General features: G+C 40.4%; 1 protein-coding gene across 2 annotated transcripts; it reads right to left on the bottom strand.

Moving 5' to 3' along the window:
• Positions 1 to 77: 77 nt before the first annotated feature.
• On the bottom strand, positions 78 to 12,282 carry RB195_000322 (uncharacterized protein; the record flags this gene model as incomplete). Of its 2 annotated transcripts, XM_064196587.1 has the most annotated exons (8): positions 78 to 352; positions 428 to 593; positions 651 to 842; positions 951 to 1,130; positions 2,414 to 2,535; positions 5,002 to 5,103; positions 12,118 to 12,122; positions 12,188 to 12,282. In XM_064196587.1, the coding sequence occupies 8 exons, from the start codon at positions 12,280 to 12,282 to the stop codon at positions 78 to 80; spliced, it is 1,137 nt and encodes a 378-aa protein (XP_064052468.1). The 2 variants fall into 2 exon arrangements, with proteins under 2 accessions (XP_064052468.1, XP_013299360.2); XM_013443906.2 differs by lacking the exons at positions 12,118 to 12,122; positions 12,188 to 12,282 and having other exon boundaries at positions 5,002 to 5,098.

Genomic DNA, 12,282 nt, shown 5'->3' with positions numbered 1-12,282 from the left:
AACTATCACACGAACTCACAAATCTAGCCCAGTACGACTTCAAACTTTATGAAATGTCAACATGAACAACTTCCTACTTAATGTGCTTTCGCAGCCTCAAGTTTCAATCTAAGAGATTCGGGCATAGTTGGTGGTGGTGGGCGGGGAAGGTGCAAAGCTACCTTCACGGAGTCATATATGAACCATTGTGCGGCTGTTAGTGTACCGATCATAATAATACGGGGGAACAATCCCTTCCATAAACCAGCAAAGCCGAGTTTCTTGATGATTCCTCCAATTCCTGAGCCAGCGTCTTGATTTAGCTTCGACACTACGGTGTCAGCGGGATGTGAGACTATTGCACAGAACACACCTGAACGTGAAGAGAGTTTAACTCAAAAACTTGTTCATTATGTATTAATGAAATGATGAAAGGATTAAAATTTACCAGCTATGTAACCAGCTACGAAAGTGACCACAAGTTGTTCTGGTTTTGAACATTCTGAACGTGGTTTCGGTACAACGTACTTGTACAACATCTCTACTGTTCGTTCGAAGCAAGCGAACTTCATCATAGTGTAAGGAATTTGACGCAACCATAGAGGCACGATACCCTGTAATGGCGTAGAAAGTATGCTTCCAGTTGGTTAAAAAAGAAGTGAAAAAGTTACCTTGTAGAAGCCCATCAATCCTTCAGATCTGTAAATCATAGGAGCACAACCACGAAGGGTTGGTGGAGCACCGGGGGAAGTCTGTACTCGCACTTTTGTGGCCTCCATGGGAGCTAACATAATGTCAGCGAAGAACTCTGCAGACGCAGATGCTGCAAGGTATAGGGAAGTGCGGTAAATGTACGCATTCTCCTGAAACATAATATGTGTTGCTAAACTTAACGGCGGGGAAATTAACAAGAATCACCAGATAAAAAAAAATAATACGGTATTACATGTAATAAAAGACAAGCTACTCACAGGTCCAAGCATTTCTGAGTAGATATTCTTGAAAACTTCGTAGAATCCAAACTTTCCCAGTCCTTGCAGGGAATAGCCGATAGCGGTGGGAGCCCATCCTTTTGCAAGAGCTCGACCACCTTCTTCCGCAATTGTAGTACGGAAACCAGTAACGATTCCCTTGTATTTCTCCGGATTGACCTGACAAATTGACGATTTGGGAAAGGTACAGAAGGAAAAATGGTGGACTAAACACCCAAACAAATCAATACCACAGCACCTATACTTTTGAATGGCTATGATGAATACAGTCTCTGTATGAATATTAACATTCTGTGAATTTCGAACGGTCGCAGTTCACAGATGAGGTAAGTTCCCTCAGAAGCCTGGTCTTACACCTGTGCAATACATGTATCGCTATGGTCGCAAAAATGTCGTATTGAATCAAGTGGATTTTACTGAAGATTCGTCTAAGGGAATATCTCAAATGATTTCAGGCTTAGTTGGTGCCGAATTTGAAGGGATCTCAGAAAACTAAGATAACAGCGTTGTACAGCATAAAATTACTCTAAGTAAGTCAAAGCGAAACGTGGAATACTACGAGTTGCACGAGCTGAAGGATATCCACGGTTAGGTCGGACTCCTATACACTACTCTGTGGTTACATTATAATCTCAGAAGTATTGAACTAATTCAATTACTAAATTCATCGAAAAAAAAATTGGCTTATCATTTCGGAAGCGTTCAAGGTCGGGGAACGAAGGAGAGAGTATCCATCGTAGGCAAAAGACCTACAGCACTTCACCATTTATCGCTGTGTGAAAGATAGTTCCTCCAAAGTGTCTTTTTTTAGTCTATTTTCAGTCTTCTTTAGATTCATTGCGCAGAATTGATAATGTTCACTGCATGCGCAACACTTGTTTCGAAAATGGATTATCTTCTCGAAGAACTCTCTAGCCTGAATAAATTTCATGGAAAAAGTGATGGAGCTCAAAACTTTGCAAACGACCTATGTGAATCACCGAAAAATAACTTAGCTATCAGCTTCTATCTGTTCTATTTATCATCTAACAACGTCGCACAATGATGTAGCTCTTACCGAAACTGCTGTACATATTTCCCATTTTCTTTTTTCTAAATTTAGATCTCTTTCCACTGTTTCACAAAAGGATCAATCAGAATCAACTGGGATATCATAATAAGGGAAGGATAAGAACATATTCTAAATGTCTTTTCTTCCAACGTGAAGATATACCGAAAATCAACATCAAGAACAATACGATTAGAAGCAAAACAAGTGATAATACTACTTTCCAGTATCGCAATCAGTCAAAAACTTAAAATATAACTTCGCAGTAATTCGGATACGCAAATATGCGCCTCTTGTTAGCCCTCTTCTATCTAATAATTGCTCAATTCACAAAAGTTGCCATAGAGAACTGATTGGTGCATTCGAAGTGTGAAAAGAATTAGTAATCTCTTACTTGTATACGACACTTCACAAGATCAAGTGGGACAATAGCGGTATGGGTGATGCCGCACGACAGTACTCCACCAAAGGCGCAGAGTGAATAATACTTTAGCGTTCCAAACTCCACAGCATCAGCTAAAATATCTGGTTTAGTAGCTGTCTTCAAAAAATTGTTAACCAGAGCAAACAAACCTGTTGCAGTGGAAACAGTCGTAGTTACGACTGCCACAGCAATTCGTACAACGGCAGATGAACTGCCATAAGAAAGCCAGTCGAGAATCCCGTCTACTAGCTGAGTAACCCCCCACAAATAGAGAATAACCCATGTCGCAATGATAACAATACACCCATTCAGACCACCACGATATAAGGGGACGCGGGCCCGAACGAAATATGGCATTAACTTCTCTTGTGTATCGGATGTCATTCTAAACACGCTCAACTATGATTGAAAAGGTTCTGGGTGGTTTTCAGATAAGGGGACTCATAGAAGCACGAGAATGGACCGCCACGTTCCTCGCATCTCTTCTGTCTCTCGTCTGCTCAGCCACTCTCGTTTCTCTGCGCGCCGACCAAGTCCGCCACGTCCTCCACGTATATGACCGAGTTAACAACGAGCAGCTGCGAAAACCACGGTCAAAGTTTGGGGGAGTGAGATAAGTCGCGATTCCAAAAAAAAGGTACAGCAACATCGTAGGAGAGGCGAATTTCCCCTGGATACCGAAATATCCGCATGATTGCGACAAGCAAGTGAACAAAGCTCAAATTCGAACTAGCTACAGTAGCACAACTTTTAGTGCACCTACAAAATCGATGAAAAATTCAAAACATGAAGCTACGACAAATCAATTTCAAACAATGGAAAGAGTACAATTTTCCCAGTGATTTTCCTAAAAAAGCCCAGAAAATACTTCAATTAGTGAAGAGTTTACAATAGAGGATTTTTTCTGCATTTTATTTTATTCAGATACGCCGCTTCGACTGCAAAATTCAATAAAAGGCAGTCAGAAAATGGCAACCCTATTGCCGAAATTTACTACCAATCAATTAAACACATAGGAGAATGCTCACGTGCAAATATTCTATTAAAAAAAAAAAACTCCTTTTGGTCATAGACGAGTAATGACCATTTCCGCTGGAAACGCAGTTTTAGATTTATATAACTTCGCGCGAAATTCCTACGCGGAATAAAGTTTCAAGAACTCATAAACTCTCCGTTTTTTTGACTGTCTGGAAATGATCCGAGGATCTCAAAGTAGCGATTATGCTTCAAATAGTCTTGCGATTTTTTTTTTGAGAAGTTTCAATTTGTAGTTGCCAACTCAATCACAACTTTTTCAATTTGACTACCACCTTATCTAGATATTCGATAGCTAGATGTAAAAAATGTATATATCCCACTCAAACTAGAGATGACTAGTGAAAACTGTACTAACTAAAGTAACTACAGTTTGGTGACCCATCATGAAATACATTGAATGAGTTCGAAAATCAAATTTCAATCAAATTAAATTGAACGGACTACAGAAGGAAAATATATTTTAGTTTTTTTAAAATAATAAACCATCAAACACACATGGTTCACCAAAATCCGTGCAAAATAAACGACTCGTTTAAACGAAATTTCACCATTTAAAACAAGTGATCGATACTTGCGAAGTCGAAAGAAGAAAGAAAACCTGTCCGAATTTCCTCCCTTTTCCTTCAGGACACTGACTTGGAAAAATCCCTTTTTTGTTGAATATGCAAATTTCAAAGTAAGACTGAATCCTCTAGTATCGACTTAGAAGCTGTTTCATATAGGGATACTTCCAGGAAGTGATACATTGCGCTCAGAAATTCGCCATCTCTGAGCTGCGTCACCTCATCCTGCGGACAGACCTGCAGCTAATGCGCGGTGACACACTGGCTCAACCCCATCACCGTGCTAGAAGCCAAACACTCTCCTCTGTAATGATGCGTTAGAAGTCACGTGCGAGCGCTCAAGAACTGCATCACTTCAAACGCAACTTCTTACGTCATAAAGTGTAAAAGAACAGAACCTTAGTCAGCCTAAAATGCGCCTACGCATCCCAGAGTTCGTTCGAAATCACCAGAGGTTTATGATGAATTGCGGGGGCTAATGGTGTATCAGATCAGTGTTCGCATCCTCCCAAAGAAGCTTAGTCCAATCAACCCCAAAGAGGTAAGAGGCTTGGTTGAGTCCAGGGTGATTTCGAACCGGAACCGTCGACCGTGCAGTTGCAGCAGAACCCCCTACCAACTGCGGTTCAGCCTCCTCCCCCTACGTTATATTGCACCATGAACCAGGTTGATTTGACCGCACGTTGTGAATTTGCCAGTACTCTAGGGCATTACCATTTAAGTAAACAGTTGCTGTCATACTTAAAGTGGTTTTGAAATGCGTGAAGCATTAATAACAATGACGCTTCGCTGTTGCAGCGCGTGCAAACTGGAGAACATAAGTACATTGCACTCCAAAAAATCTTTGATCAAAAAAATACCTCTTATGGAAGAAACCGACAAACCACATAAAATGATTGAAGTCGACGAATTTATTTCACACATTAGGTACATGATAAAATAAAACGAAAGGCCCACCATCGTCGGCAACGGCGCTACTACATTTAGCTGTCCTTACAGGGCAAGAGAAGGGATTAGTCTTGGAGGACTCGGCTAGTTGACTGACCAATCCCATTTTACCTGCAAAAAAGCGAATCCATTAAAGAATCCTTGTATGCATATGAACAAAGTAAAGAGTCGAAAGTAGTGAACTTTCGCTGCATATGCCGGAAACAAAACAAATAGAAACGAAGGAAAAATGAAAAAGTGAAGTGAGATTTCTTGTTGTGTTCTGAGATCATTTTTTCCTATAAAAGAGCAATAAGAAGTCAGGAAAAGTTTGATATCTGTGTTAAGAAAGCAAAGAATTAACGTACAGGAGTGGAGTATACATATACATATCCATACAGATGTAGCGCACAGAGATACACAAAGTACAGATCTCGAGCAAAATCTTCTTGCCCTCTACAACAATCATTTGCGGACTCTCTCGCTTGAACAGAGGGTACAGAGTTTGTTTATTCTCGTCTAGAATGCACTCGAGGTCTCGAATATGAGGCAATGTCAAGAATTATCTGGATGGAGATAACGTTTTGAAAAGAAGACAAGCGAACAAGTCGAAACGTCTGGAAAACGATAGTCGTCCTAAAATAATGTCCTAACCTTGCAACTTACTTAGCTAAACAAGGTAAACAATTTACATGTAGACAATATTATCATATCGTGTGCCACACCCATAGAGAATAAGGGATCTGGAAGTTATTAAAATTTCCATGCCAGCATCAGAGCCTTGAATTACTTAGTTTTCATATTACATTTGTAACTTCTTTTAAAAAGAAATTAAAACAAGTAAAAGTCAAATTTCTCTTATGAAGGTTTCCGTTTATGACTTCACAGACACAAACAACTACGTTCCAAGTTAAATGGTAAAGATGCTTTTTAGTGAAACATGAGATTTTTTCGTGGCCGCAGTCGTTTATAACGGCTTTTATTGTTGCGCTGATAAGCTCCGAGCCAGATAGAGAAGTTGAGGAAGAGACTAAAACGACACACGACAACGAAACACAGCAAATAGATCGTGGATTTTTCACCCAGACAATGGTTCCAGTCTCCTCCGAAGGTCCTCAACCTGGTGATTGCAGTATGTGCATTTGGATCGGTGCAAAAGTTTGAAAAGAGATTTTGTCAAGTAGACAAACAGCGTGGGTTGCGGCAGATGCATCGCGGTCACAAACTTGAAAACATCCGACTTTGATTGTAATGTCAAAGCCGACCTCAGAACTTCCTTCGAGCTCATTGATGATCATTCAAATGCCCAGAAATTCGAATATTCTATTATATTATACATGCCTATCGAAACTATGTAGCTGGGCTGCGCCGCAGGAACGTGTTGGATAGTCGAAGCAGAACAGAAATTTTGACGCAGATACAGTAAAGAGGAAGATTTAGGAGAACTGGGGCATTTACACAGCCAATTGAGCTCTATCAATTCGATCAAAAAGACTGTAGCCTATACAGTACGCAATCAGCTGTCCCCTATAAGACGCTTTTGACGCATCAGAATTTTGAGCATGCAAAACATGTGAGCGGATATGTTGCTGTCGTCTGCGTCAATACCTACCGCTGGTCCTTGTCCTTTATTACATACAATGCAACGTAGAGTTCAACTTGAATAGCTTCACTAATTATACTCTTTCTACCAAAGTGATCTTTGAGATTAATAGGCTTTTGTATCTCTTTTCTCAATGGAACATAGACGAAGTCCAAAGCTGACAAAAACAGTTACGACTGGATATTACCAGAATTTACCCTAGTAGTTTCCACAACAAAAATGCAACAAGCCTATAGTTATTACAAACAGAGAAGAAGTAACGGGAATCTGGTGTAGTTATGTAAGCTGTTGCGCTCGAAGTCCCTTGATGGGACCCTCGAACAACTCCGAACCTGATTGGCTCCAGCAAAAACAGCTACGACTGGATATTACCCAATCGTGAACGCAACCACTTGCGGTTACAGTACCATTGCAATATTGAAAATTTGTTGATCTAAAGCACGAAAGATACCCAGTTTGATAGCATCACAGAGAGGCTCACAACAAAGCATCGAAGGTAACACAATTCCGTTCTAATCGATATTTTCGAGTGGAGTACACTGAACAACTGCGTACCGATGTTTACTTGTCACTCTGTAGGAGATGTTCTAGGAGGTGATCAAACAATTAAAAATGATAAGATGAAGTTCTTATGCAGTACAGTATAAGTCCTTAGTATAAGGATAGACACCAAGAAATGGCAACGAGCGATCAATATTTCTAAATCAAAAACAATCATCCGCTAACTGCTGTCATTTCCATTCATGCGATTATTAAGTGATTCTAATCTTTTCTTTTTTTTTTCTTGAAACAACAGAACGATCGCCAAACACATAGGAACTATAAAAACTCAGATTTATTTATGTACATTTAGAACATCAATTGGCGCCTAAGGAACAGGAAGTGTAAGTAGACGATTACCGGCGAAACTGCTCCGAATACCACCGAAAGTAAATAGTTCTTGAGACTAGCCATTTGCGTAATCACTGTTTGCTATATTATTAATAAAAGAGTAAAAATAACTGAGTTTCATGGCTTGGTGTTATTATGCACCAAAGAATCTTGGCATTCGTTCAAAAAAAAAAAAAAAGGTTCAGGATGTGAGTAAAAATGAGTATTACGCAAGCCATAAATGCGATAGTCGGACCCGATGCTCCGACCCTCTCCACTTTTGGATGGTTGGCAAAGGGACCCCATTCACTTTTGGACGGTTGGAGGAGGGACCCCTTCACTTTTGGACGCTTGGAGGAGAGACCTCCTCACCTTTGGGCGGTTGGCAAAAGAACCCCTTACCATCACTTCTGGACGATTGGCAAAGGGATCATCATCACTTGAGCTTCATCCCATGAGCTAGACCCTCTTCACCTGGTGAGGGTCTGTCTCCTGCCTATCGCACCTATGACGCAAACGCAGATTCTCACAGCGCACTTGTGCTGCCATATCGCGAATTACGAGAAAAGCTTGTGCAGACGACATTACTTTTTTGCTGAGACTTTTTAAGAGCAGCATCCCGGTCACTTCCGGTTGGTAACAGCAGTAGCAATTAACAGTAGCATCAGCAAAGAACCTGTCGTATGTCTCAAACAACAATCAAATCAATTAATTTGTTTGAAATAACCAGTTCGGTGCTCCCGTTATTAATTGAGTGGACATCCATTTCGAAGTTTGACATACGATATACTCAGGTGATGCAATTTTACCTACTAGTTTGGGCTACAAATCTCAGCAGTAGAGCAAAACTGATAGTCTTTTGTCTAGAAATTACTCATTTCTTCAGATTTGGGTCCATCAGCTTCTTTAAATGACTTGAGACGAAAGAAAATCCCAGGAAATTTCTGTATTGTTAATATAGCATGGGTTGGTGGCAGCTAATCAAGGACATAGACGAAACCACACCCTCATATAGTAGGGTCAAAGCGACACGAAGCTCGGTGCAGTTAGTGTTGCATCGCATTCCCGAGAGCGCAGCCGCCGAGTTTTTTTTCGCGTACTGACCCCACTATATTACGGTTTGGGAGATTTTTTTGAAGAAAGTAAACTATTTTTGAGGATTGGTGCAAAATCAATTGTTACAACAATGGAAGCACGATGACAAAGCGAAACATCTGTTTGAAACATCGAAAATAGACAACCTTAACTGAAACAGTAACAGAGATGTCTTACACTATTTTAAAGTGAAACGCTCAATTTAAGATCGATGTGTTTCATGAGAAACCCGCGTCACCGTCGCCTGTCACAACGTATCCTTAGAGTTTGCCGCCTTCACTAACCCTTGTTAACTGAACAGCACCAAGATACATTCCACTGAATCTCCAGTATTTTCCCAAATCCCAGCCGCGTTTTCGTACTATTAAAGAGATTAATTTTTAATGATGATTGATTATGAAAAACGTTCGACTTATATTTAATCTTATTTGTAAGAAAAGAACAGAAAGACAGTTCCAACACTTTGATAATCGTGTTTGTTGCCTAATTTCCTGCATAGATCCCAACAACCAACTATGAAAGCTATATATTATTTCCAAAATCTACAAGCATAAAAAACTTGCTTGTTTGCCTTCTTTGTGTTTTATGGCACAAGAAGGTGAAGAAATTGTCACACAGGTACGTGCGTTCCCTGTAGATACTTTTCGTACGTGCTGGTGTTGGATTGTCACTCTAAGATTGTTTCTAGTTGTATCGATTTTTTTGAATATGGAGAGATATAATGCGATGGTTTGTCAAATAGCTCGGGTTAAATTTCTATGTTCTTTTACAACAGGCGAGCGAATTCGGCTATAGAAATATGTTGCGGGCTTCCAGTGTACGTTACATTAAAGACAACTCAGAAACAAATGGATCGGTCCTGTGTAAGCTCTTGGTGAAGATCGGGAAGGTTGTGCAGAGTTATTCTCAGAGACGACACACCTCGGTGAAAATGAGAGGAATCGCGTCGCGCGATAATGTCAGCCCGTCGATAAAGTCAAGTAAGTCAAAGGGCAGCTTATCACGGGATTGACGATGTCTCCGCGGATAGATGGACATAATTGAGAAGATTGATTCACACTAGGATGTCTCATGCGTCTTATTCTGGACTCCTGGAGTGAATTCATCGTGATTGTGCTCATATTCGTTAGCTACACTCTTATCCCAATCTAATCTCTTAGAGATTCCAACATTGTCAGTTTCAATGAGGTAGGGTGCTTTTAAGTTGAAACATAGAATCTAAAAGACGATGACACTAATTCAGCACTCCCAGGTTCCTTAAATAGACGAATAATCCAGCGATTGTCTATATTTGCCCCGAAAATCACCAGTAATATTTCAATCGAGAAACAATATTGAATTTCCTGCCCATTTACCCAAATCACTTTTACTTGGTCATCTTTAGAGTCAGAAGGACTACTCCTTTCATCTCTCCAAAAGTCTATGGGAATAAAAAGAAAGAACAGTAGAGAGAAAAATTGAAAGTTACCAACATTCCTACTCGTGAACTACATCCTTGCACCTATCTATTCGAGGAGAGATCCAATCCCGTCAATTTCGTGATACGCTGTCTTTGATATATACACCGCATCAGAAGTGCTATATCGACGCGACGGGTTGCGCCCTTGATGGAGATGCACGTTGACCCGAGGCTGTCTATGGAACCACTGATCGCCTTGGTCCCTCATCGAGGACGTAACACCTGTCACGTCAACACCTCGACCTTGAGGATGTTCAACGCAACTGTACTTATTATAAGCACACATTGTTTCATTATATATTACAGTTGGCATGCTACATTACATGAAATATCACACGGGGCGAATGTTACATATGACATAACATCCTCTCAAAGATCTTTTTGACAGTAATCTCCATTACCTGCTCCCTCACAACTTCAAATAAATACCTATGTGGGGAACTATTATTTCAATTTCAACGATACTGTGATAAAACTGTTTTGTTTTAGGATAAACCATGAAATGCATCAAACATCTTCTGCTCTACGATTCGCTTATCTTCAATTGTTGACGTTATCTTCAAACCTCGAACGTCACCCACTGCCCCCTCCCCAAAGTAGACGTAGGATTCATAAATAACATTATGAAAGTGTATTTGTCTGACGTTAATTGTGGCACAGGTGAGACTCACAACCGATCATGGATACTGAAACAGATCACCATATTATGCACTTCTAGTTTTTCCTCCTCAGAAAAAAAAAAACAAGTATAATAATTGCATAATGAAGTATAATAATATAATAATTGACAAACCATAGGAATGGTGATTCAAAAACATTGATGAAAGTACTGAAGGCAAGAGAGGCACCGAGGTTTCGATTAAAATAACAGCACAAATATCTTACACTTTTTTTTCAAAGAATGGTTTCAATTCGAAGACCAAAACTGCACAAAGCGGAAACAGCGCACCCCACAAAAGCCAACGTTAAAAGGAACCAAACAGCAAGGACAGAAATCCTGCTGTACGCAAAAACAAGGCGAACGGCCAGAGCGCACGCATGTGGAGTTATCCTCAAGAGATTATGAGAGTAAAGCAGAAATCCGGACGGATAAATCTTCAACTGCTATAAAGGAGACCCATCGATCCACAGTGCACATTTCCAAATGATTTCTACACATGGTCCCAATCTGGACGGATAAATCCGGATCCGGACCGACTATGCGATAGTCAGAGCCCATATTCCAACTTCTTTCACTTTTAGACGGTTAGCAAAGGGATCCTGACTTGAACTGCGCCCCGTAAGCTAGACTAATCAAGTGAGGGTCCGGCTCCTCCTTATCGCATCTATGGTACCGATTTTTCCAAACTTCCATGAGGAACCGCTTTCAACTTCAAATTCCAGGAGAGCTCTGAACGAAAAATTTGAAGCTGTTATCTGAACAGACTCCTCTCCAACACTTGTTCTCATTTCTTGCCTTAGACACAAGATAAAAATTCTACAGAACTATTAACTTATGTGTCGACGTAGTAGTCTAAAGCATATCAATGAGCAGGAGCTGATGAAGAACACAAGACTCATGAGTGTCCCACAATTTTCAAAGAGTCTTTGCACATCTAGGATCGATTGTGGATTTCTTCCTAAGCGAACACAACACCCAAGACATTCAGAGAAAAGCGATGTTATCACTGAATTTGAGCGTGATAAAATCAGGCCATCTTCAGCGTGCAAAAAAAGTTTGCTACACAGTTTACAACTTAGATTTGCTTGTTGTCCCTAAGAAGTGATTGGGGAACACGCTTGCGTGTCCGGTAAGAGAGAGGGAATGCATTTTTGTAAATAAATGTAAGAAAAATTATGTAAATCTTAGTGTTCCACCATGTAACATACATGTAGAAATGTTACTAGTCAAGTCTGTAGTCAACTCACTGAAGTGTACCTGTGTCACTGAAAATACGGAGAGAAGCTATGAAGGCCAACAGTGTTATTCATCAGATCGTATTATTGTGTTTGACGGTTTACAGTCGTGATTAAAGTACAGTTAGTTTTTTGCCGGCATTACTGACAGGGAACATCACTGTCACTCTTTTTGGCGGAACGAAAAAGGAAGTACATCTTCGTACGTAACAGGAAAACTTGCCTACTCTGCAAGTAAACGAACTTCTGTCTTGCTACTATTGCGCAGAGGCATCCAAGAGAGAGGAAAGAACGAGAATCCGCCTCCTCGAAGAAGTCCGTACAGCTTCTCTTCTGGAGATATTGAGAGAAAAGCAATGGAGCACGGGCAAACCAGTATCTCATCCAT

The sequence above is a fragment of the Necator americanus genome, chromosome IV (assembly GCF_031761385.1).
Source record: "Necator americanus strain Aroian chromosome IV, whole genome shotgun sequence".
Lineage (NCBI taxonomy): Eukaryota > Metazoa > Nematoda > Chromadorea > Rhabditida > Ancylostomatidae > Necator > Necator americanus.
The sequence above is the reverse complement of the archived record's forward strand: the minus strand, read 5'-3'. Positions and strand labels throughout refer to the sequence as shown.